The sequence below is a fragment of the Musa acuminata genome, chromosome BXJ3-11, assembly GCF_036884655.1.
Source record: "Musa acuminata AAA Group cultivar baxijiao chromosome BXJ3-11, Cavendish_Baxijiao_AAA, whole genome shotgun sequence".
Classification (NCBI taxonomy): Eukaryota; Viridiplantae; Streptophyta; class Magnoliopsida; order Zingiberales; family Musaceae; genus Musa; species Musa acuminata.
The window spans coordinates 26,587,376-26,611,790 of record NC_088359.1 but is presented as its reverse complement, the minus strand read 5'-3'; the positions used below and the strand labels follow the sequence as shown (position 1 = coordinate 26,611,790).

The 24,415-nt window shown below is 39.5% G+C and overlaps 4 protein-coding genes across 4 annotated transcripts; 1 reads left to right on the top strand and 3 right to left on the bottom strand.

Moving 5' to 3' along the window:
- Nucleotides 1–251: 251 nt before the first annotated feature.
- LOC103971609 (GDSL esterase/lipase At1g09390-like) lies at nt 252–1,857 on the bottom strand. Its single transcript, XM_009385669.3, has 5 exons — nt 1,520–1,857; nt 1,255–1,443; nt 1,023–1,183; nt 687–957; nt 252–599 (listed from the first exon to the last, which is right to left on the bottom strand). Exons 1-5 carry the CDS (start codon nt 1,770–1,772, stop codon nt 367–369), a joined length of 1,107 nt encoding a protein of 368 aa, XP_009383944.2. The 5' UTR covers nt 1,773–1,857; the 3' UTR covers nt 252–366.
- Nucleotides 1,858–5,078: 3,221 nt separating this feature from the next.
- On the bottom strand, nt 5,079–6,445 carry LOC135652646 (galactinol synthase 1-like). The gene is made up of 3 exons (XM_065173738.1): nt 6,059–6,445; nt 5,517–5,975; nt 5,079–5,426 (listed from the first exon to the last, which is right to left on the bottom strand). The coding sequence occupies exons 1-3, from the start codon at nt 6,383–6,385 to the stop codon at nt 5,187–5,189; spliced, it is 1,026 nt and encodes a 341-aa protein (XP_065029810.1). The 5' UTR covers nt 6,386–6,445; the 3' UTR covers nt 5,079–5,186.
- A 6,761-nt stretch (nt 6,446–13,206) lies between these two features.
- LOC103971607 (transcription factor MYB2) lies at nt 13,207–14,386 on the top strand. The gene is made up of 3 exons (XM_009385667.3): nt 13,207–13,456; nt 13,543–13,672; nt 13,745–14,386. Exons 1-3 carry the CDS (start codon nt 13,309–13,311, stop codon nt 14,253–14,255), a joined length of 789 nt encoding a protein of 262 aa, XP_009383942.2. The 5' UTR covers nt 13,207–13,308; the 3' UTR covers nt 14,256–14,386.
- Nucleotides 14,387–21,720: 7,334 nt separating this feature from the next.
- On the bottom strand, nt 21,721–24,180 carry LOC103971606 (probable glycerol-3-phosphate acyltransferase 3). The gene is made up of 2 exons (XM_009385666.3): nt 23,417–24,180; nt 21,721–22,636 (listed from the first exon to the last, which is right to left on the bottom strand). Exons 1-2 carry the CDS (start codon nt 24,077–24,079, stop codon nt 21,773–21,775), a joined length of 1,527 nt encoding a protein of 508 aa, XP_009383941.2. The 5' UTR covers nt 24,080–24,180; the 3' UTR covers nt 21,721–21,772.
- Nucleotides 24,181–24,415: the final 235 nt, after the last annotated feature.

Sequence of the window (24,415 nt, the reverse complement as noted above, 5' to 3'; positions counted from 1 at the left end):
CATCCAGTTATCATCTAACCGTCCGATTCCAAGTCGCAGTTGATTGCCATCACACTGGACGGTCATTGGAGAGAACTGAACGGATACGTAACGAACGGAGAGCGGCGTCGCCCGTTTCTACTTCTGGATGAGACGGCTCGTGTGTTATGTGGCATGAAATGACGAGATTGTCCTCAAACATCCTCAATATCTTATGTACTTTTCAATCATATTAAATTAATTCGATACCATCTCAAAGATTTCAATTAGGCTGTTAGAAACAGAGCAACAGAACCATGAAGGTAAGGTTGATCCTGTTGTTTAAATTGATACTAGGAATAATGCATACAACTTTTACTGTCAACAACTGAACTACAGCTTCAGATGTCAACCTTTGCAGAGATCTTTTAGCTTAATCTGAGGTGTGGAGTACTTGGCAGAGAGGATTTTGGATGCGATGATGGAATTGGCAGCTTCGGTGTTATGAACACCATCCCAGCTAATGTAGCGAGACCCCTCAGCACAAGCAGTGACCGTCGGCTCACCACAAGTCATCCTAAACTTGTAGTTGTACGGAGGTCCACCGTACCCACAACATGCCATCAGTGGATTCTCAAAGCCTGGAAGAAGACAGACATACACTACTACCATCAGTGATTCTTCATACGCAGCAAGATGGCTTCAGAGATTGGAGCAGCGGAACTCACCGTATTTGGTATGGTTTGCTATCAAATCTTGTTTGATGGCGTAGACATCAGTGTAAACGATGGTGGCATTCTTGAACTCGGATCTCAGTCGGTCGCATAGCTCACTCAGTCCAGCATTGAAAGCTTTGGCTGCATCGTTGAGATCAGCAAGACATCCCAGTGAATCGAGCTCGCTGTCGTCCTTCTTCAGCAGCGCAAGCTTCTGCGGCAAACAGCCCAAGGGGCCCGTGTTGTAGATCCAAAACTTCCTACCTCCATTCTCATGCAACAGCTGCAGTGATGCAAATGATGATGAACTGAGGGTTCTACTTGAGTGTGAACAAGAGATTGACTTGCCTCAATGGCAGCTCCGATCCTGGAGAGGATTGATGGGATCTTGACGACGACCTCTGCGTAGCTCAGGTTTGCACTGAAGGGAGTGGACACATCATTCTGCCCTATGTCGATGGAGTAGACTGCGTTCTGGAACTCCTTTTCGCTGAGCAGTGATCCAGAGCCTGATCCACCCAATCCGTCAGCACGTACCGAATCGATCAACTGGTGAAGATGAAGAGTAGATGTGCATCACCTTGGGGCCGGAGTTCGCGAGTGCGATTCTTGAAGTGGAGGAACTGGAGCACTTGGGTGGAGAGAGGGAAAGGGATCGAAGTTGACTCGGTGGCCGCACCAGCTACAGCAAAGTTGACCCCGTGGGTGAAGTTTGATCCTGGTAATGACTCCAAGTAGGGGCTCAAATAGCTCATCTTCAACCTTTCGCCTGTAGGATTCGGTGTTATGATCACAGAGGTGCAGGAAATCGACACGAGAGAGAAGAAGAGATGTGGGAGACGCACAGAGGAAGTCGATGTAGAGTCGGCCGTCGCAGAAGCGGCCAGTGGGGCGGTGGAAGAACTGGCGACCGGAGGGGGGGCCGAGATAGAGGCCGAGGCCGGCCATGAGCCCTCCGGTGTCGGAGTTGGAGTCGCCGAAGTTGAAGAGGACGCATTTGGAGTGAGCAACAGCTGGTGAACATAGAAGAAGTATCAGAAGAGCAGGAAGACGCAGGGGATTTCCACCCATGCTTTCCCTATCCTCTTCGCTCCTCATACTGCTTCACCTTCATATCCTGTCACTGCTGTCTTATGCTTCCCAACCTTCTTCACATGCAGATGACAGAGTTGCATGTGAGGATGCCTATTTTTGCGAGTTTTGTATGACCAAGAAGAGCAGCTTGGGATCCCAGCAAAAATGGCGTTGACCTACTCATCACGGCATGGTCAACAACGTCAGAGTTTTGGCAAGAGAACGCTTCCAACTGACCTCAAAAGCAGTTGAACGACAGATTTGGATTGGGGAGTACAAATATATTTTAACCAACGTTTTCTTACATTTTTCTGGTCCATTTATTTCGATCCATCAGTAGCATTAATTACATCCCATGAAATGTGCGATGAGGCAAGATAAAGGCCATCCACATCTGTAATTGTGGTAATGATGACATGATATCACCCTAGTTTTGACGATTGGTGTTGGATTAAGTGTTGGGAATTGTTGGGTCCAGCTCGGCTTGGACAAATTTGGGCCATAAACCCAAATCAGTAATTAAGAGAGAAAGGGCAAAATGTGAGGAAATAGATTGCAGCGTTCAGTCTGCGGCGGCGTGCAGAGGAGAGAGAAATAAACTGAGAAAGATTATGTTTCTGTGTTTTCTGCTTTACGATGTATGACCAAACGTCGTAAGTTTCGATCCAAATTTTATGTGAAGAATCCTTGTAGCAAACTCTACAATTCTAACGGTGTTGATTTACAGTTTACCCTCTCTAAGGTACTTTCCTACGATATCCATTTTGTGAGACCTAGAATTTTCTTTTGAAGGAGATCCATCGTATAATCCTATACGATGAACATATGCTATTCTAGAGCCAAGATCTATATTCTTGATATTATACTGATCCTCTAGTTATTCTAGAGAATACATACTGTAAACCTGTTATCATTATTATTGATAGTGGAAGTTTGAGGTGGACTACGGTCCCGTGGTTTTTTCCACATTGGTTTTCTACGTTAAAAAGATTTGGTCTCATTGTGTGATTGGTTTTTTGCTCTATTGTTTATGTTGTGCTGGTTGATATTTACATTTGGATATCAAGTTGGTATTTTGATGAGGAACCCATTTTGATACACAAAGAGGGAAAAGAATATTCCGCTTTAACAGGTTTTTCCCAACAAGTAGTATCAGAGCAACAAGTTGTTTGGTGCTAGTTTTTCTTGTGTGATTGAAATGGAGCAGTCATATGGTATAATTAAATTGAACTTATCAAATTATTCCACTTGGAGGCGTCTGATGGAAGATTTGCTCTATTGCAAAGATTTATATAAGCCTATCAAGGTTAAAGATAAACATTCTACTATGGACGATGAAGAATAAAAAGTTCAACATAGAAAAACCATTGCCTATATTAGAAGATGGATGGATATAAACTTGCATGAGCATATTTCAGATGAAACCAAAGCTGATGTTGTTTGGCAAAGGTTAGAAAACCTCTTTGCAAAAAAGACAGTGGGAAATAGAATTTCTCTCCTCAGAAGACTTGTAAATTTGAAATATAAAGATGGTGGTAACATTGTTGAGCACATAAGCCTATTTCAGAGTCTTGCAAACAAGTTGGTTGCTATGAAAATAAATATAGATGATGAGATGCAGGGATTGTTACTTCTCAGCTTTTTACCAAAAAGTTGGGAAACGTATATGGTGACTCCACGCTAGAGGGAACTCTAACTATTGATATGGTTAAAGACAGTCTGCTAAATGAAGATGCCAGAAGGAAATAACAGGGTGAATCTTCTTCTGGTGCATTTGTTACTGAAAAACAAGAAAGACGTGAAAGAAGTCATAGCAGAAACCCACATGGATATAGAGGAAGAGTTTTGGAAGCGAAAACAGAATGAAATGAAGAAAAATAAAAAAGAGACCAATACAGTTACTGCTGAAGGTAATATCACTATTGTCTGTGATGAAGGTTGTGTTAGTCTTGTAGCTCAGGACAGTAATTGAGTAATTGACTCTGGTGTTTCATTTCATGTCACTTCTCATGGTGATTTCTTTATATTTTATACTACCGGTGAATTTGGTAATATCAAAATGAGAAATAGTAGTACATCTAAGATTGTGAGTATTGAAGATATTTGCTTGGAGATCAGTATTGGGATATATAAAGTCGACGTGGACTATAGGATTAGGATGGACTGAGAAATAACTTAATTTTTAAAATAATAAATAATTATAAAATAGAGAAAATATAAAATATAATAAAGTGAAATTTAAAAAAATTATATATTAAATATATGAATTTATATATTGAGAGGAAAATGATATTAACATTAATTTCAATTAACGTCTATTGGATATATCACATCGGTTATTGAAGATGATAAAAACTTTGATAGATATATCACTTAAATAGAACACTTAAAAGAAAATATTCCGTTAGAGATTACAAGAATAATAATACTACTATATGAGTAACTTTTTTAAGTAAGTTTCCATTTCAAACTTACAACACGATCGCTAAACCTTTTATGAGCTATATGCCTAAAATGGATGAAGATATACAAGCTTAACAGAAGGGTTTTATGTGATCGAACCCCGACCTAATCTTTTGTACGAAGGAAAGAAAGGATATGAGATATGGATACTTCATAGAAAATGATATAAGAGATTTTTTTGTATCTTGTAGATCATGATGTCTACTCGATGTGCCCACAGCAGTCGGACATGAATCATCGAATCCATCATCACTGAGAGAGAGAGAGAGAGAGAGAGACGAAGATCAATGCAATGGCTTTGATGATGATGGCGCAGCGAAGCTTTTCCCTGAGACTTCGCCAGCTGATCCTGTAGATGCTTTGCTTTGGACGCACTTCGAACTTGCAGAGTTCGGAGGGTGATGTTTAGGACCCCCCAATTGCTTCTTTCCCTGTCCACTGCTGCTCCTTCTGCATCATTCAGCTGCCCAACACCATCCGATGTGAGATCCCCGCACCTTACGGAAAGTATGATATATCCCACTGTCGGTGGTTGCCAGACGTGCGTCAACGCTGCAGCTTTAAGGTGGAAGACGACCATCAACTCTCATCAACGTCACGCTTTCTCACAGTGTCATCCACCTGCACAACCTAATGCAGAAGAAGACTGATGGAGGGTTAATGTATCCTCTTCTTCTTAGCGTGTGGTTAGTATCTTCTGGTATCTTCTAACACTTACTCGAAACAACTAAACCTTTTGGTTGCTGTAATGGGAACTTAATATAGCATGACGACTGCATGTCCATCTCGTTCGTGGTTAATATAATCTCACTCATTTTAAGACGCACGAGTTGCTCTTTGGGTTGCTGTAATCGACTCTTATTAGCATGAAATCAAACCAAAGCAGACGTCATATTCCATTAATTGGAAGTTAAACAAAGTCACCACGTGGCATCTTCCCGTAAACCAAAAAGAGACACGACACGATAACCCTCGTCAGGCAGCCGACGGCGCGGTCACGTACTTTATCGCCCCAGCCTCCGACAGCGCCGCCAGCAGCGGCTGCTTCCGCTCCTCCTCCGCCGCCGCAGGGACAACCACGCCCTCTGTCGCCGCTGCGCCCTTGTAGTCCAAGCTGGTGTCGTTGTATACATCCCACCACCGCTTCACCAGAATCTTGATGTCCTCCCGGTCCATGTTCGCCTCCTTACCCGTGTATCTCCATGGCTTCGAACCCTGCACTCAGCACACGGTTGCTCGGTAGCCAAACCATCATCCAACTTAGCATTCCTATGAATGCAAGCAAGCGCGCGAGCGCATACGTACCGCTGCGCAGTAGTGCACCACCTTCACCTTCTCGAGCTCGACATTCTCCGGGTGCCTCCACAACATGGCCAGTACCAGGTTGTAGATCAACGGGATCGGCTTGTAGATGTCCTTAAAGAACATGTTCAGGAAGTCTTGCTCGGCGAAGGGGGTGGGAGGAGTGACCTTGAGGGTAGAGAGGAGGGACTCGCAGGTGGCCAGGCTGGGCTCGTGGACGAACATGCCGGCGTTGAAGTAGAGGGCGGGCGGCGGGGCGAGCTCGTCGGCTGGCCACGCCACCCTGCCGGGGCACTGCTGGCAATAGCCGATCTTGTACTGCGGCGTGTGGCTCCACGTCTTCTCGCAGAAGCAGTCCATCACCGCGTAGAAGTGCCCGTCCGGCAGGTCGAACAAGTGGTCGATGTTCTCGTACACCTGTATGTCCGCGTCCAGGTACACCATCTTCTGGTACTCCACAAACTGCAAGCCGCCCCTCGTTAAAGCCAATCGCGACAAGAGTAGCCCCTAAACGACAGTGCGCGAGAGAGATGACGATGGATTACCTCCCAGATGCGGAGCTTGGAGTAGTTAATGACGTAGTAGGCCATAGCGAACTGGGTCTGACTCTCCGGGGGGTACACGGGCTCGATCTCGCGGATGATGCAGCCCTGGGAGGCGAGCAGGCGGCGGTGGCTCTGCGGCACGTCGGGGAGGACAGCCACTACCAGCGGGTAGGCCGATCCCACCTTCCTCAGCCCCTTCGACAGTCCCACCGCCCCCTTCACGTAGTCGCCGTCCCCCGCCAAGAACGTAACATAAGCCCTCGATGGTGTCCTCCCGGCTTGGATCCCCTTCCCAGCTGCCGGCCCAGCCACCATCTGCGGTGCCATGGATGAGATCGAACAACGAGAACAAAACGAGGCCTGAGACCAAAAACGACACTATGCGAGCAGCGATGAGTCGAGGGGAACAGGTTGCGGACGATTAAATAGGCGCCGGGAGGGCGAGGAGATATGAAATTACAATTCAGGGATCCGTGATCACTTCAAAGGATCGCGGGTTAGTTCACTACACGTGTCCCATCGCGGAGATCGAACGGGGAGGATACGGCCGCTTGGAACGTTCGCGAAGTGGGTTATTAATGGAAGCAAGAGAAGGCACCAGATCTCGCCGATTCCTCGGCCCGAGTTTTCCAGCGACTAGCCTCCCCGAATCAGAGCCGTAGCGTTGCTCTTTGAGATGGAAGTTCTCATGATGGACGGTTCAGAGTTTTGGCTCGGGTGCACATGCCATGACAGGCGATTCGAGTCGCTTCTAAACGCATGCGGTCTCGCAGGCGTGCCAGGTGGCGTCAAGCACGGCGAAGGCTTGTGAACAAGAGACTGATCGCCCAGATCGGGAGCAATCAGAGGCCCACGCGAAGCCACGTGTTGATCGAGTACCTTCTGCGGGGAGCAAGAGCCACGTGAGCTGCTCGATCGAAATCAGACGGTGATCGCGGAAATGACGGCTCTAATGGGAAGGACATAAATTAGTGGCGGCTTTACTCGATGAAGGCCGAAGGAATGGGGTAACAAATTATTATGAACTAAATATGCTTGATATCATAATTATCTAATTCGATTAGTTTACGGAGTAAGTTTTGGTGGGAAATATATGAAACTGAGTATACCTTTTTTTGGCAGCATATGGATGTAATATTAATGTGATATGCAAACGTGATAATGACAAGTTCTATAGATATGTTCCACATAGTACTACTACTCGAGCCTTCTAGTGGTTTCTTTGCTAAGGCACTGACGACAAAATTCTAGGAATCGACCTATATGTCAAATGGTTATGAAAGATATATATATATATATATATATATATATATATATATATATATATATATATATATATACATCAAAAATAATATATAAATCTATCTTAAATTATATTTTTTAATTCGCTTAATATGAATCTTTTACAAATCATGTTTAAACTTTAGGATTCGATAATAGGTATTGAGCTTCAAATATAATATAAAAATTATTAAATAATTTTTTATATTAAAAATAATAAAAATATGGATATTTTATAAAAATAAACTGTAACATGTTATCTTAAGGTTATATTCTACATCTCACGTGGGTTATAGTTGAGAGTCGACTCGAAGATATAATCCGATGATGTTATCTTGTATTTACAAATATGAAAATCTTGAGTGAATTTGTTGTATCAATTTGAATAATAATGTAGGAAATAAAAACACAAACTACACCGAATGAGTAAGAAATAAACAAACATATGATATTTAAATAAAAAAGAATCGAAAAGAAAACTAGAAACACATCAAGCTATCTTTAAGGCTATATCTTGCCACTTATGTGGGTTGTAGTAGAGAGAATCAGCTCCAAGATAAGATGGAGTAACACTCTCAAATATGGAAAACTTGATGGAATTTGTTTTAACAACTCAAATAGTAAAAATAGAAAAATGAACACACACACACACACACAAATAAGGTGTTTGGAAATTGAAAGAGTAGTTTGGTTTCATCTTCTCCACAATGGGCCCATTATAATTCCAATGGTCACAACATTAATCAGCCCAATGAACATATGAGATCCCCAAGATATAAAATCATAAATTATAAAAAATAAAAAAAAAACAATTTAACAATAGTAATATTAAATTATATATTAAGACATTTAGAATGGTCATAATGATCAATTACAGCTAATATTTGGTCAAATATCATGTTAGACTATGCCATAGTATCTGTAAATTTTGAGGTAAATTCCTTATGGTTCCGACAAACATAATATTATTATAAATTCTTGCTTCTTAATTCTGAGGGTACTCATGAACTTCTAAATTTAATTCAGCTAAGGGTTTGAAACTTCTATCATATGATGATACAATCACAAAGCTTTTTAATGTAGTTGTTTGGCTTTGAGGATGAATGAATCCACTTCGTTTATGGTTTTTTTTTTTAATCTTTTTAGGGTTTTTCGGGTGTAGAAGACATTTCTTTTCATTTCAAGTGTAAAATAAGAACATGTGATGAACACAATGATTCATATCAAAATTGATTATCGGTTGTATACGATAATTGAAAATAAAATTTTTTGATCCAAAATAATACCCAAAATGTTTTTATTTACGATAATCGAAGAATATTCTCCCCTTCAACTCATGCAGGTATGACAAGTTTGGCTGCAATTCCACCGAAGAAAAAAAGCCTTCTGATGTGCAGATGTTGATGATCACCTCTCCAATATTACAAAGTCGATGCAACATATAGTTCTCTTTGTTTTTGGGTATTCATGATTAAACGACAGTATGCAGTATGTCATCGTCTCCAAAGCACCAAGTTATCAACTTGAGCACTCACAAATGACAACTCGAGCTTTTGATATATCTGACTCACAAGTTGCATGACAGCTTTCATGGTCCAAAGCTGTGTGACGAAATGACAGTAGAATGAGAGAGTCGAAGAGATAGGACTCACACATGACACCTTTCTCCATTGCAAGCTCATCACTGCTGATCCAATTTGCAGAGAAAGGTGGTTCATATCTTCACCCACTCTCCAAGATTAAGCCACAGTATGCCTCACTAACTCGAGAGCGTCGTCACCACTTGAGCAATTCAGCTGACCCATAAACACTACTACCATCCAAGTGAGCATATGGGTGGCCTTCAAGTCTGACACTAGCAAGTTGAGCATGAAAGAAACCTAATGCATGGTAGGCACCATGCCAATGCCAAACATCGTGCAGAAAGTACAGGGACGGCAGTCAAATTATTTCTAGATCGAGAAGATGCAGAACTCCTGATCGACAAGATACAGTACTCCTGTTACCTGATATGTAGAAATATCACTGCACCTGGACAATCCAAGAACTCAATTCCTCCAAGTTTCCTAACCTCAAATCCTACTACCCATGCGTGCGACCCCTTTGAACTCTATCCACTCCACTAACCCTCCATGCATCTGCCACTTGATCATCTCCTTACTCGTCGAATTGAAATCTGTGTAGGATTGGCGTGCAGAAGTGTGTCGGCCTTCGCCATTCCATCTAATAGTCAGACTTAGAGAACTCAGGTGGATGTCATTCTCATGCAGCCATCCAACCTTACCGACAACGTGGCGTTGCCTTATTCGCCGAAAGGGAGGCCATGCGGTGGACCACACAGATATCATGATGCCACCTTCGAAGTACTCCTGACGAAGACAAGCTGAGAAATCCGGATCAAAAGTGCTTAGTGGGGTATGAGAAGGATATCTTTCTTTGCTTCTGCATTCACATGAGGATAAGGAAGAAGAAGAAAGGTTTGCATGCATCCAACACCTCTAACTCTTTTCACACACTAATCACCAAACTGCTTAGCGGTTCAAGAGAAGACAGTCCACTGAAGAAATGTATTCCTTGTACTACTAAGCAAAGACAGCAGCTGAGACAATGAAATCACGACATGTCTTCCATTTGAATTGTTTGCAGCACTTCACTGACTCGGAGGCATTTGTTATATGTGGCTTGTTGACACTCACTAATGTGTGAATCCAACATCCTTAAGCAACATTATCATGTGAGCAGTGTCTTTATGCCTTAGCACAAAGATCACTTGCGGTTGATACTGATGAAGCTCCAACTCACTGTAAATGAGCATTGATGTCTAAATAAATTAAATGTTGGTATAAAAGATTGGGTTCGATTATGATTAGAATAAAACAGTATGTAGAGAATATGAATTATAAAGTATTGGAGACCAATGCAACTAAAATACCAAAAATATGGGATTATCTTATTCTTTAGTTCTTCTTTTAATTTTCATCAATATCTTTTCCTTATTCATATATAGATTGATTGTCTCTTATTGAGTCAGGACAAACATATATAATATTGGATATCAACATAATCTATTAAATTGTATGCCAATCTTAATATTTCAGCCCTTGGATATATATTTTTTATATAATTTCATAACAACATTCTTCTGACAGAACTACTAAATTTTTACTGCCAACAGCCATGAAGATACTGAGTTGGATAGCAAATGCTTTACACATGTTCTTCTTTTATGGATGCTTTGCAAAAGGTGGTGTGGGTCTTTTGGGGGACCCTTTTTTGGCTTTTTGGCCACTGCCTCCCTTGGGAGAGTGCAGCTGAGCACAAGATGCTGGCTAGCTCTTCTAGAATGATTGGACTTGTCATGGAATTGATCTAATGCATATGTGGGATTTAATGTCTTCTGCTAATTTTTTTTATATCTTCCACATCCAACTAATCCTTGTCTAGTGTGAAGAACTTCAGGATGGTGTCTCAATCTATTTGTTTGTCAAGTTCTTTCATAATTTTAGAAGTGACATGATTTGGACTTTAAACCAATCAGATAGATGTGCATTCTTTGAGAAGGATCAAATAGAGAATTTTGTGCCATGTATCATGAGAATATATTCTTCCTATATGATTTCAAAACTTCAACTAGCCAATTGAAAATTGATATCAAGTTTTATGCATCCACAACCATCCTCTATTAACTCATCCTTCCACTTTGCAGTTGATGAGCTACAATGGTGATTATTTCATTGTATTCTGTTAGCAAAAGCTGGTTAAAAATAGGATAGAATAGCTCAAACACTAATGATATTATAAAACTGGGAAATGAATATAAGGAAGTAAGAATCTCAAACACTAATAATCTCAAAGCAAAGCTTGATGAAAATAGGATAGAAAAGTAAGAGAGGAGAAAGAATCTCAAACACTAATAATATAATAAAACAGGGCAATGGATAACTTTGTGCACTCATAAGGGGAAACTGCATGCCTATTTATAGGACAAAAACTGTGACTAAATTCAAATTCTAGTTAGTCAATGACTCACACTCATAGTCCTATCTAGAATTGGAGCAATGAAGAAATCTGAAGACCCTATAGCTCCTCCTCTATTGCTTCTATCTTAATCTGACTTCTATTTCTAAGTTTAAACCCCTGACCTTATATACTTGACCCTTAAACTCCTAACTAGTTTTATTTAGGACTCATCCATTGTACTCCAATCAAGATAAAGAGCCATAGTCTTTGCAAACTAGACATTATCATCATCTTCAACAAAGATTTCATTGCTTCTTTGAACTTGAAGCAATTGAAGAACTTTTGACAATCTTTAATCATCATTACCAAAGCAAGTAGCAGTAGTTTTATCAATCTAATCTTCCTCACTAGTTCAGTGTTGTTACATCTTCATTTCTTTATTTAGTACTAGTGTTGTCTGTTTGTTCCATATTTTGTGAGCACAAGAGCACAAGTTTCTTCTCTGGGGTCCATTGTTTGCATCAAACCTTTCACACAGTCTCTTGTGCTCCACTTTGTTGTCTGATACAGAAGAAACCATAAACTAACATGATGCAATTACATAATTAGTTCCTCTTTGTTTTATCCCACATTGAGTTGTATAAATCACATGCTTCAATTGCATCTTCTAGAGAGACACAGAGAGAGAGAGAGAGAGAGAGAGAGATGGCTAAACTTTGATAAGCTACAAACAACACTTCAGCTTTCATGATAGGACAGCTGAATACGCCTACAATAGCTTTTGTTTATTCTCCACCTAATTACGGGGTCCAAGCATCACCATGTCTTTGTTCATCGACTTGTTCATGCATGGATGGCATATATAGTAGGAAGAATTTTACATGGTTTTGTAAACACATTTTATGGTTTCCCTGATTGATCTTCAGATATTAATGATTTTTGAAAGAAAGAAATTACAATTACTTGATCGGTTTAATGAAGCTTTCGGTCTCTCATAAAATTAACCAACTAATTATTTATATATATATATGTATATATGTATGCATGACTTATACTTCTTAAAAGAGTTGAAAGCATCTCTCATTTGAATGCACACTCAATTAATGCTTTGGTCCTTCGTCGCTTTCCCCATTCTCATGTGTCCCCCACTTTGCTCGTTAAACTAAAGCTAAAAGCATAGGTGGAGGCCATCAAAGTCACGAGCAGAAGCCTTAAACAACTCACGCTGTCTTCCTCAGATCGACTCGTCTGCAGCTTATTGTATTCTCTCTCAGCCGACTGACTTCCATGTCTGCAAGAACTCGTGATGGTGGCTATCAATAGTTTGACCTCAAGGCACAGCCAGCTCTCTCTGGGGTCTTTTGTTTGTTCTCATGTTTCTTGTATTGATATCGTGAGACATTTTTGACTTGGGTTGACCTTTTGATTGATTGGATGAGATGTGTGTCGATTTAAATGTTTGGCAATGTCGTCGAACTGCTCGTCGTCGATCCATTCAACAAAGTCAACCCCGCTCCCGTATATGTACAAATTGCAAGCTATTTGACTCCCTTCTGTTTGCGAATGAAACGACAACTCAACCTAATCGGCTACTCCATTTCATGACACTAAATTCTCGTTGAATAATCACAGATTTATTTGGATTTACTCTATCGAAATGAATTATGATGAGAAAATGTGCTGCCAAATAATTGCCATCGTCGCTCTCATGCCAAACTTCTTGCTTTGTCGCCACCTGGAAAGCAAAAGACGCACACAAATCTACGTGGAAGAGAGAGAGAGTGGCTTTAATCAAAAGCCACCACTTTGGGCTTTGAAGAGCAGAAGCTAACCTCAGTGCAGCTGCATCCCATCACGTCTCTATATAAACCCCACCCGCGGCACCTAATAACACCAATCCATCCCAGCCTACCTCTCGAGTTATCTGCCTTCGTCTACAACCCACTCATCTCGCTTTCCCTACAGTCGTGGCACTTAGAGGACAGTTCCAGGAGCTTGGAGAGGAGTCGATGGAGTTCCATGGAAGCATCACGCCACAGAGTGTGGAGGAGATGGACTTGAGAAGAGGGCCTTGGACCGTGGAGGAGGACCTTCTCCTGATGAACTATATTGCTGCTCATGGCGAGGGTCGATGGAATTCTCTTGCCCGTTGCGCAGGTTCCCAACTCGACAACACTCTCAACTCGTTCCATTCTTCTTCTTCTTCTTCTTCTTCTTCACGTCCTTCAATGACGACTGAACAGGACTCAGAAGAACTGGGAAGAGCTGCCGGCTCCGGTGGCTCAACTATCTCCGACCTGACGTCCGCCGCGGCAACATCACTCCGGAGGAGCAGCTCCTCATCCTGGAACTCCACTCGCGCTGGGGAAACCGGTAAGTTACTCTTCGACCGGAGTCTTCTTCCCATTTCGGCCGTGGATGATGGACGTGGGCCGCGCGTTGCAGGTGGTCTAAGATCGCGCAATTCTTGCCCGGGAGGACCGACAACGAGATCAAGAACTACTGGAGGACCAGAGTGCAGAAGCACGCGAAGCAGCTCAAGTGCGACGTCAACAGCAAGCAGTTCAAGGACGTGATGCGGTACCTGTGGATGCCCCGCCTGATCGAGCGAATCCGGGTGGCTTCCGGCGACCCCACGGCCGTCGAGCCGGCGGCGCACTGGACCCCGGAGCTCGCCCCGGTGAACCCGAGCCCGGACAACTCGAGCACGGCCGGCTCGTCGTCGTTGCAATTCTCGCCGCAGCCTGTCCCCGACAGCTGCGCCGACTGCAGCACGAGGCAAGGTGACGGTAATGGCGGTGACGTGATTCAACCCGGTGAATTCGCTGCATCCTGGTCGGCCTCGGCGCTGAGCCCGGGCGGTGACGCTCACTTGGGGTTGCTGGACTTCGACCAAATCCAATGGGGGGACAGCTTGTGGACTGTGGAAGACATATGGCTGCAGCAACAGTTTTAGCCGAAATAATAAAAAAAAATAGCAAAAAAATAAAAATAATAATCATAAATTTGCAACTTGTGAATTGAAAAAGAAAATTGGAAATGATTTTGAAAATTTTTATTTATTTTTAATAAAAGTAACTGATGACAACATATTCGATTTCTTATTTCTTTAGAAAATTTATCGGATGAGATTTTGATCCCTAATCTTTGACGAACTTATTATCAATGTTTTAAATCCCTCTTATTTGAATTTATATTTGCTGGAATTCACTGTGGAAGACCATTTAGTAGTGGAGATCTCCATCCCATTAGCTCTCTCAGGATAGCAGTGGCCACCCTTTGTGCGGCTCAAAACATTCTTTCTTATAATTGCAACTTGCATTATTATCTTCTCATTCATAATAGTTAGTGATAATATCATACAACTTTTTCAGGGGATTGTGGCAATTAATATTATTTTCAGAGTTTTTTTTCAAGAAAAAAGTTAATATCTAGAAAAAAAATATTTTCATGTTTCATGAGCTCAACTCCTTTGGAAAAAAAAAGTAAAAAAAGATTAAATTTAAATTACAATTTATTAGCTAATTTAGTCATCCACATCAACAATTAAAACGAAAGAAAGAGTTATTTTCACAGGTATATGTTAATTATTTTATATTTAAATTATCGTAATAAATTCTTTTTTACTTTCTTATTATATCGAAGGTATTCGATATTTACATGTATTTTTAATCCAAATTAGTTATTGTTAGTAATATTATAATTAGTTACAATTCAAGGTCATAATAAATGAACTAATAAACAATTTGTTAGATCATCATCACTTATCCTATATATATATATATATATATATATATATATATATATATATATATATATATATATATATATATATTGTTATTTGGATATGGAAAGACACAGCAGCCCTTAACCTCCGCGAGGAGTACATATCTAAGGAAAGCACCTCAAAGACAAAGGCCGGTTCGCCCATTGGCTGACGAAGACGTGTGGTGTAGACAACCAATAGTAAGGCGCGGTGGCAAGCACGTGCGGCGGCCGCCGGGAGTGTTTGGGTCCCATGGGCGGCCGACCCCGTCTCCGCCTACGAATATCGTTCCGAGGTCGGAGGAGGATCGCCGGAGCGCGCTTTCCGCGGAGAAGGCTACGGCTCACCCCCGATGTCACACACGTGCCGGTCAACCCCCTTCGATTCGTGCTCATCCTCGTGGCGTCAGCTGGTCAATGCAGCCAGCCTTTGAGGCTTAAAATGCGATCTCACCATCAATCTGACGCACATTCTTTTGTACCACAGTGTACATACTTTCCCGTGATGTTAAGCGGCACGATGGAACACACTTGTGCATTATGAATGGATCCATCCATGACTAAGAACAATCAAAATGTAGGTAGGAAATGGATTAGGTTTAGGGGAATATTATCTACTCTTTTTCTGCGTGCCCATTGCTTTCGCTTGGAACCTTTTCTCACGTAAGCTTACTGATGACTTCTTCTTCTTCTTCTTCTTTCCGCCCATGATTAGGTCTCTCACTGAGCGCAGTGGAAGAAAGGATTACTTAGTTTTGCTGCAACTCATGGGAACCACAAGGTCGCCATGTTGCTGTGAACACCTTACGGAGGTCAAACTCAATGGAAGTTTGAGGTGCCTGTGGTTCACACGCCAAGGGAAAGTAGACATGACGACGGGTGACCGACCGATTTCCCAACGTTGTGTGTGGGTTTTCTTCCCTTTCATTTTATTTCAAGGCCTTTTAGACTTTGAATGATTGCTTCTCATTAACTTTTTTTCTATTTTTTATTTTTAAAGAATTATATTTATCAATTTTAATAGCTTTAAGCAAGATGTAAATAATAAGGTGGTTGGATTCAAACTTGTTTGAATCCAACCATCAAGGGTTGAGATTTTTTATTCGATTCGCTAAAATAAGATAGGTTCAAAATTGATTATTTTGATTCGATAAATTAATAAAAAATTAATAATTTTAAATAATTTAATATATATTTTAAATAAATACATTTGGTTCAATTGAATTAAATCTGATAGCTAATAAGATTTTCCTATTAGTAAATCTCTCTACGGAAATCCTATGTTAAGGAAAATGCTCCTTCCTAATCTGTCTATAAATAGGAGAGGGACATGTTAATGTATTAAATTTTTTTCATTAAAGCTTCTTCAATAAATCTTTTTATCTTCTAATTTTTCCAACAAAATCAAAATCTTGATCCCACTAGACCAATATAATAAGATTTGTAAAAATAGACCCATAATATTGAAATTGGACACTACCATCATTACTACTATTCATCCAATTTAATCAAACCTAAATAGGTAAAAGTGATACAACTACTCATCAAAATAAAATTTCATTCAATAGCCCATCATAAGTCTCAAAGGAATATGTGCATTAGTCAATGGTAAAACAAACTTGTGGACAATGCTTTTAAAGAAACTTCTTAAGATTCTCATCCTCAAACATAACAATGATGTGTCAATGATGTGTGAACGTGTCACAACGTGTCAACGTAGGATGTGAGAGGATAACAAACCTCTATTATAAAACTTTAACAAAGTTACAAAATGCTTCATTTTCAACCAAACTTGGTTATTTTTTTTAGTGGAAAAGAAATAGGTTTTTTTTTTGTTCTTACTTTGGATTATCCCGACAAACTTGGTTGGTTCATTGTAAAAATTATAGTAACAATCTTGACACTAAAAGTAAGGTTTATAATAAAAATTTACCAAACTTTAGACTAGTTTTTAACACCTATTCAAACTTGAAAAAATCGTATTTAAATGTGAAGGCAATGCATAGTAGACATAGAAGATGTCTCGATAGATAGATGTAAGAGTAAGCTCGACTAAAGTGAAAGATGTATATATAGAAGAATTAGTTATCCGATATATTAACCCTTTGTATTATCACCGAGTGATGACACATAGTTCATCTATTTATATTAATATTAGAAAGAACTTAATAATACAAACACCTCAAATAAAGGAACCCTTTGCTATAGAAAATAAAAAACATAATTAACTAACAAAAATATGTACATCGATCTATACAAGCCAAGTAATGTAAAAAAGAAAAAAAAAAGAAAAGAAAAAGCAGGTGGTATCTTTTTTGAGCACATTATATAGTAGTGAAAGCCATGAGAGGGCTCTTTATATATCATTCATAATATCATTATCACACAATCACTTCTTATTGAAATAATAATAGAAACATGTGCATGAGTGAGCTAATGTATTTTAATCAATTATTTAGTAGCTCGAAAGAATTAAAAATAAAATCACGCTTTTTTTCTTTCTCTTCAAAAGCTAATCAGCTTTATTGTCTCCTTTCATAGACCAAGAATATTTAAATAGAATTCCTTATCCTTTCCTCATCCTCCACTCAATCTTAGGTAGTAGTAGATTAATAAATCATAGATACACACATAAGAGAGACCATAATGGCATACTTCTCGAGAGCCTTTGCTTGCTCTAAATTTGATTTTTGAGTGTTTGCATGATCTCTTTTTCTTTTAGTTTTGTTGAAGTCGATTTCAGTTCTTAGTGACGATGAGAATATGCAACAATCTATACAAATCAGTGAGGGGATTGTTAACAAATAAGGGTGACAAAAAAAAAAAAAGAGTTCATATGTGAGACGAAAGAGCGAAGCTAAGAAGGGACAATCGATGGTAGAGGAGGAGTTGTTGAGACAAACGAAAGAATAGTGTGCTTGCCGACATCAAATTTGGGTTGGGTAGGGTAGGGTGAGAGTTTGGGCAAGGCAATGCCAACGTGCGAGAGAGAGAGCGAACTATGTCAACTAGTTTAATTTGAAAGTGTTTTTAAGGGCTTAAAATAGTAAACACAGTAAGCTAACATGGGTTAAATTAAAATTAATTCGATCTAAATTAGTCAATTAAATCGAAGAAAAGTAACCTTAAATTAGAAATATTTATAGTCTTTAAAACCAGACCATTGATGAATCGATTTGGTTTGAACACCATAATTGCAAGTGATCTAATATAATCTATTTACAGTCAATATAAAATCATATTTAAAATCATGAGTTTTTGCTTTAAAGGCCTCGACGACGATCGAGAGTACATAAGAAATAAGATCATTAAGTTTCTAGGTTATAATGACCTCATTGGTCCTATTATCATTGGCCGGAGAGTGAGCATCTTTGTTTTGTTCTTTATACAAAAAAAAAAAAATCCTACTTAAAGACATTAAACACTATTGCTTAATAAGGAATAGTCTCCTAAGGCTTATCAAAAAATTAATAACTTGAGAGGAGTATGTTGTGATCCATAAGTTTCTTCTTCTTCGTATTTAAAGATCCATGATAATTATCATGCATTCTCTTTGAAGAGGAGAGTGATGTTTTAGATGTGTACCTCTAGCTTCCAAAAGATGTCTTAAATCCAATACCCACAAGCCCACCGATAAAAGAAGCATATATTTCGTAATAAATAAATAATTTAATGGAGCTTGTAAAAGACTTTTTAGGCTTTTGATCAAAATTGAGATTTATATAATTTAATTATAGATGGTGACACATTGACATATTGAGTATAGTCATCCCAAGAATTAGATGACCTAACAAGAGTAAAACCTGGCTCATAATAGTAGTCATTGAATTGAGGAAAGCAGTAACAAGTGGATTTATACCCTTTGATCTAGAATCTAACCGTTTAGAAGCATCATGAGGACTAGACCATTGTATTATATGTCATCTAGGAGTCTGTTGGGTCAGAGTGACATGATCCAATTTAGCCTAGTTGCATCCTTAGATCTTGATTGAAGGATTGTACAATAGTTCACCATCATTAGAAGAGTGTATAAAATCCAAATATCTTTATATTGCTTCGAGGATAGAGAATATTCTCTTTAGATTTTTTATGGTGTTTAAGGTGATGACCCACTAGTTCACACCCAAAACACAAGTTCTACAAGTATTAACCGTTGGGGGATGATCTGATTTTCATCCAAAATCCTTAGGAGAGAGGCTTATAAAAATCTATTAAAATATATAAATGAGCAAACTTCCTCTTAATCCTAAATAATATAGTGTTATCAAGTTTCAATGATTTTCTTAAGATTGAATCAAGTTAGAATAATAAATTAAAATAGATGAATTATATAGTGAGACACGACATATGCACTAATATTGGGGCGCAAAAAAAAAATCCTCTAAGATAAGAATTAAAAAAATATGATACTAAAAGAAAACATAAAAGACTTACCCTGTAATGATCCATGGATTATGTCTTCTTCTAATTTAAATTTAAAATTTAAAAATATTGATACTAAATTAATTACCTAATAACCTAAAGAGATACCTCATTTCTTAGAAAGTTCATATTAGATGACTTTAAAAGGTGGGGTCTAGCTAAAAAAATTATCAAATAAACTCTTTTCCCATGATATCTTAGTGCATGACGTCTCTTAAAAAAATCAAGTTTCAATTCAAGCCCGGAAGATATCGGTATCTTTTACACTTTTCTTTCAATTTGGGTGATGATCTCCGATAGCCTATCCCATGAGCACTACTAGAAAGTCTCACCCAAGAACTAAGATCGATAAAGAAATCAATTTGTAAAAAATAATAAAAAAACATGAAACTAATTTGTAAGGAATTAATAAAAAAATAGTCGCTTAATCTTAATAGTATAATGAGAGACAGAAGAAAAATATAAAATAACTCACTCTAATAATTAAAAAAATGACTAATTTTAATCTAAATAATACTTTTAAGTATAATTTATGATGAAAAAAAATCATATAGTTGACTTTAAATAGTCAAAATATTAATATGAAGGACAAATGATTAGAGTTTTTATGTGAACATTATAACATAATCAAATAAGTTAAGATTTATCTTCCCAAAATATCAAAATGTTATGATTTTTAATGCTCCCACGGAGGGATAGCAAAAGCAAAACTACCTTCTTGCTACGATTAAATAATTTTTGTTAAGATATCATAATGGGTAGTGTGCATAGTTGATAAATTTATTTATATATGATTGTTTTGTGTGCTTGTTAAGTTTGTGTATTTAGTTAGTGTGCATAGTTATTAGGATATCATAATAATGGTTAAACAATTTTGTATCTCGTTTAGTAGAAAAAAATTATTTTTTTTAAAGAATATTAGATGATTAGAATGCCCCGACTACATTAATATTCTTCTAAAAGCAAATAACCATTGAGTTTTGAAAAAAATAATTTTTCATAATTATACATGGTTAATAATGTTCTAAGTTGGCTAGTATATTTGTTGCATAAATGATAGGTCTTAGGTTGAAATCTATCTGTGAGCATTCATTTAATACAATAAAAATATCTTTTATTTTTTAAAGAATTATTGAAATCTTGACCTAAGTTCACCAGAGACGAAATTAGAGATATTAAGCTTCTAAATATGGTTCACAATAGATAGACCATGGTTAATAAGGTTCAGAAGAGAAAATTAGAGGAGGTATTAAGGTTCTAAATATGATTCACATGGTCTATGGTTAATAGTGTTTCAGGGTATTGTTTAGTTTAACCATATTCTTGCAAAAATAGTATATTGCAAGGGTCTTAGGATAAACAATTTGTCATTTTACTTGAAAGCTTAACATTTTGTTGATTACACAAGACTTTCTATGCAATTAAAAGCTGACAAATAATTTGAATTTCAAGGTGCATGTCAATTATAGTACATCAAGATGGACTTTGGATTGATGATGATTAGATTACGATGATAAGGGTGCTTGTAATTTGATAGAACACTTCACTCGATATTGATATCTTATATTTGACCTATTATACATGTTACATAGCTTTTATAAGGACAAGTGACAAAAATAAATATATTAGATTTTATAGTTCTTTATAATTAATAACATATATAATAAAATTAATTAGATTCTAATAACAGATATTAACTAATAGAAAAGAAGTTCATATTATAGTAGGACTTCTTGGAGAATGTTCTTGATGAGAGGAACTCTCCTAATAACTTATCTTAGACTTTTTGTTTTTATCTATAAATAGACATGACCTCTAGAGACTGAAAGATGAATGTTACGCATCTCACAAAGGACATAGTTAAGAGATTATAGTTTTTCTCTCACAACCCTCCTTGAACCATAAATCTAAATGATCATGTGAAAGGATAGGAAAAGAGGATGTGAAAGGATAGGAAAAGAGGAGAATGAGGAAAATGCCCTTACAAATCTTATAGAGATTATTTTTAGATGACATCAAAGGTATACATCATAAAACTATGATATAATATTATTTGATTTTAATTCTGACATAAAAAATTATTTTCGTATTTCATATAATATATTACATATTTTATGCTTTCAGAATATTGATATTGATTTCATAATAAATTTTTTTTCGATGAAGTTCAAACCTTTCGTTCTTAGTAAATGCTTGCTATAATCCACCGGTTAAGATATTAATTATAGAATATATTAAGAGAAATAGTTGCTTATTTGCCAATTTAATTCTATTTATATTGTCTGTTTATGTCTTGGCCTTCACAGTGCCTTCGTTCCCAGCAAGAATCACGTACTTGTCCTTCCTCGTTAGTGCAGTGCACCGAAACCCCAGAGCGCTTCCGATTTCACGCTGCACAAGGTTGGCAACCTCACAGCTGCTGCCGCTCCTCCTGCGCAGGCACCCCGTCGGTATCTTCTGCAGGAACTCGAGGTGGTACTCCGGCCGTGGGTTCATGAGGAAGAAGAAGGAGTCCAAGAACTTGAACCCGCTCGCCGTCGTGCCGTAGAACATGCCGACCCTGGCGGCCAACGCCACCGGCACCACCTCCTCGGCCAGCTCCACGAACAGCGGGCTGAACCTTAGCAGATAGGGTTCCCTGCACGTGGTGCCCTCGGGGCACACCACCAGGTCTCCCTGGCTCAGCAGCCTCTCCATCTTCCGCCTGTCCTCCTCCTTGCTTCGCGTGAGTCTTACCGTCCTGATCGGAGACAGGGCTTCGGTTATCGGGCTGACGCTGTAGGTGACGGCGACGACGAGCTTGTTGAGCATGACGGAGATGTAGACCGGATCAAGGAGGGTCCTGTGGTTGCAGACGTAGAGCCTGTGTTGTCGGTCGTCGGCGGATGCGTGAGGGTTCAGGACCCGGTTCGTCATTCCGGTGGCTGATCCGATAGGGATGGAGATGGTGTAGGGCAAGGAGACGAAGACGATGGTCCTAAGGATGGAGAGGGAGACGCCGAAAGGGAACCAGACGAACATGGCGAGTGTGGCCATTGGTGTGGGCTTGAACGCCATTCTGCCGTCGTGGAACACCATTGCCTTTGGGTACTCTTCTCTCGGCAACCTCTGCCAGTTCTTCTTCTCAGCTTCAGTCACCAGGTGCATTTCCTGTACCAACCTTGATCAATGGACTTACTTCTGCTTGCACGTTTTCTTACAGTGACATCAAAGTAAGTCAAAGCTGTGCGGGTGTTGGGAAAGCGAAGCAAAAGACAGTAAGAAAGCTTGCCAAGTTGGGTGATCGGGATTGATGGTCACTAATGGAGAATGCTGACACGCCTATCTACTTTTGTCTGGCCTAAGCATTGCCCTCAGTGGTTGATCGACTACACTTGGCGTTGGCTTCTCCATTAGCTAAGCAAATGCTTTTGGATAAACTAATACGATTTCTGATCAGAGTTCATGCAGCGGATCACGAAATACCAGTACGAAAGCGATGGAAGGAAATCATCAAGGAACCAAAAGGTGTCCTATGGATTGACTTCTGCTCACAGTTTCCTGTAGACTCTAAAGCTTCACCCACTAATGGAGCGAACTCATTTGTCTGTCTCACCTCATGCCACACTTGTAAGGTCTCTAAAGGGAGAAATAATTGAAGTTGTTGAAATATTAAATCAAGCTTTATGATTAAATAAAAATTTGATTTTAGAGTGCTAATCAAGATACAAGTTCCTATCATGGTTGAAGTCAAAATCTTAAGCTTAGATACATATATAAGATATGCTTCATGTAATGGTTTAGGTATATGATGGGAGAAAGTAGAGCTAAAAGATGCATGGAGTTTCTCTATCCTCCTCCTCTATTGTCACTCTATGATTTCTTAATATTCATCATTTTTTTTCTCAAAATCAGTTCTATATGTTACATAAATGCAGATGAGTAACTCACCTTGCAATGAGAGAAAAGTTGGTGCTGAGGAGATTTGATGTAGCTTCCAAACCCAATGGCGTCTTCACCAAATGCATTCTCCAAACCCAAGTAGCTGTCTTCCTCCATTAACCCAGTATAGTAGCCATTGAAGACCTTCAGCTCCCTTGCCACCACCAAATCCACCTCCAAGTACTCCTTGAGGAACCCTTCCACCATGACACTGGGCATGCCACTGACACAGACCTTCTTCCCTGCCATCCTCAACACCTCAAACCCTTCCAGCCCCACATCCTCCAGCAAGTGTTTGGGGAGGACCGCTATCCCTGTCCTGAACCCCTGCTTTCTGATCCCAAGGAAGCACACCAGCACCATGATCTGTAAACCCACCTCCTGGCTCAAGCAACACAGCAAAGGGTAGAGAAGCAAGAGGATGAGGCCTCTCAAGATGCACCCTGCTTCCAAGGCCACAAGCATGAAGTAAGGGAAAGTGGACGAGGACCTCAGGAGGCCTCCCTCCACGTCTAGCACTAGGGCTTGGTCATGGAGGTGGCACAAGGAGAGATGATTCTTCTGTAGCTTTAGATGGAGCTCTCTTCTGTGGAGGGACAGTGGGTTGGCCAGCCTGCTTCGGAGAGAGCGGTAGAAGGAGAGCAATGACTTGGAGAAGGCCTTTGAAGCCATGTAAACCCTTCTTCTTCTTCTTCTTCTTCCTCTCTTTAGAGGTAAAGCGTCCTATTTATAGCGGCATGGAAACCATGATAACAAGGAGAAGAGAGAGAGAGAGAGAGGGAGATCGCCAGTGGGATTGGATTGACTTGGGGAGGCGGAGTTGATCCATTCTGATATCGAGCATGAAAGAAACAGGTGAGACTGATGGCTCACCTTAAGCTAATATTGAATCGTGTCTTCGTCCATCAAGACCGACAGGGAGCTGTTCCACGTGACAGGGAAGCAGCAGAAAGGATTAATGCATGAGTGCATGCGTTTACAGACGGAAACTATTTGTCTTCTGCAAAT

What these genes read in the sequence shown, in the direction of transcription:
- LOC103971609 (XM_009385669.3), bottom strand. Translation starts at nt 1,772, where the DNA reads ATGAGGAGCGAAGAGGATAGGGAAAGCATGGGTGGAAATCCCCTGCGT. An exon ending in TCGCGAACTCCGGCCCCAAG is followed by an intron (nt 1,184 to 1,254) that starts GTGATGCACATC and finishes TGGGTGGATCAG; the next exon opens with GCTCTGGATCACTGCTCAGC. An exon ending in GGATCGGAGCTGCCATTGAG is followed by an intron (nt 958 to 1,022) that starts GCAAGTCAATCT and finishes GCATCACTGCAG; the next exon opens with CTGTTGCATGAGAATGGAGG.
- LOC135652646 (XM_065173738.1), bottom strand. Translation starts at nt 6,385, where the DNA reads ATGGCACCGCAGATGGTGGCTGGGCCGGCAGCTGGGAAGGGGATCCAA. An exon ending in CCAAGCTCCGCATCTGGGAG is followed by an intron (nt 5,976 to 6,058) that starts GTAATCCATCGT and finishes GGCGGCTTGCAG; the next exon opens with TTTGTGGAGTACCAGAAGAT. An exon ending in TGGTGCACTACTGCGCAGCG is followed by an intron (nt 5,427 to 5,516) that starts GTACGTATGCGC and finishes TGCTGAGTGCAG; the next exon opens with GGTTCGAAGCCATGGAGATA.
- LOC103971607 (XM_009385667.3), top strand. Translation starts at nt 13,309, where the DNA reads ATGGAGTTCCATGGAAGCATCACGCCACAGAGTGTGGAGGAGATGGAC. An exon ending in TTCTCTTGCCCGTTGCGCAG is followed by an intron (nt 13,457 to 13,542) that starts GTTCCCAACTCG and finishes ACGACTGAACAG; the next exon opens with GACTCAGAAGAACTGGGAAG. An exon ending in CACTCGCGCTGGGGAAACCG is followed by an intron (nt 13,673 to 13,744) that starts GTAAGTTACTCT and finishes CGCGCGTTGCAG; the next exon opens with GTGGTCTAAGATCGCGCAAT.
- LOC103971606 (XM_009385666.3), bottom strand. Translation starts at nt 24,079, where the DNA reads ATGGCTTCAAAGGCCTTCTCCAAGTCATTGCTCTCCTTCTACCGCTCT. An exon ending in AACTTTTCTCTCATTGCAAG is followed by an intron (nt 22,637 to 23,416) that starts GTGAGTTACTCA and finishes AGGTTGGTACAG; the next exon opens with GAAATGCACCTGGTGACTGA.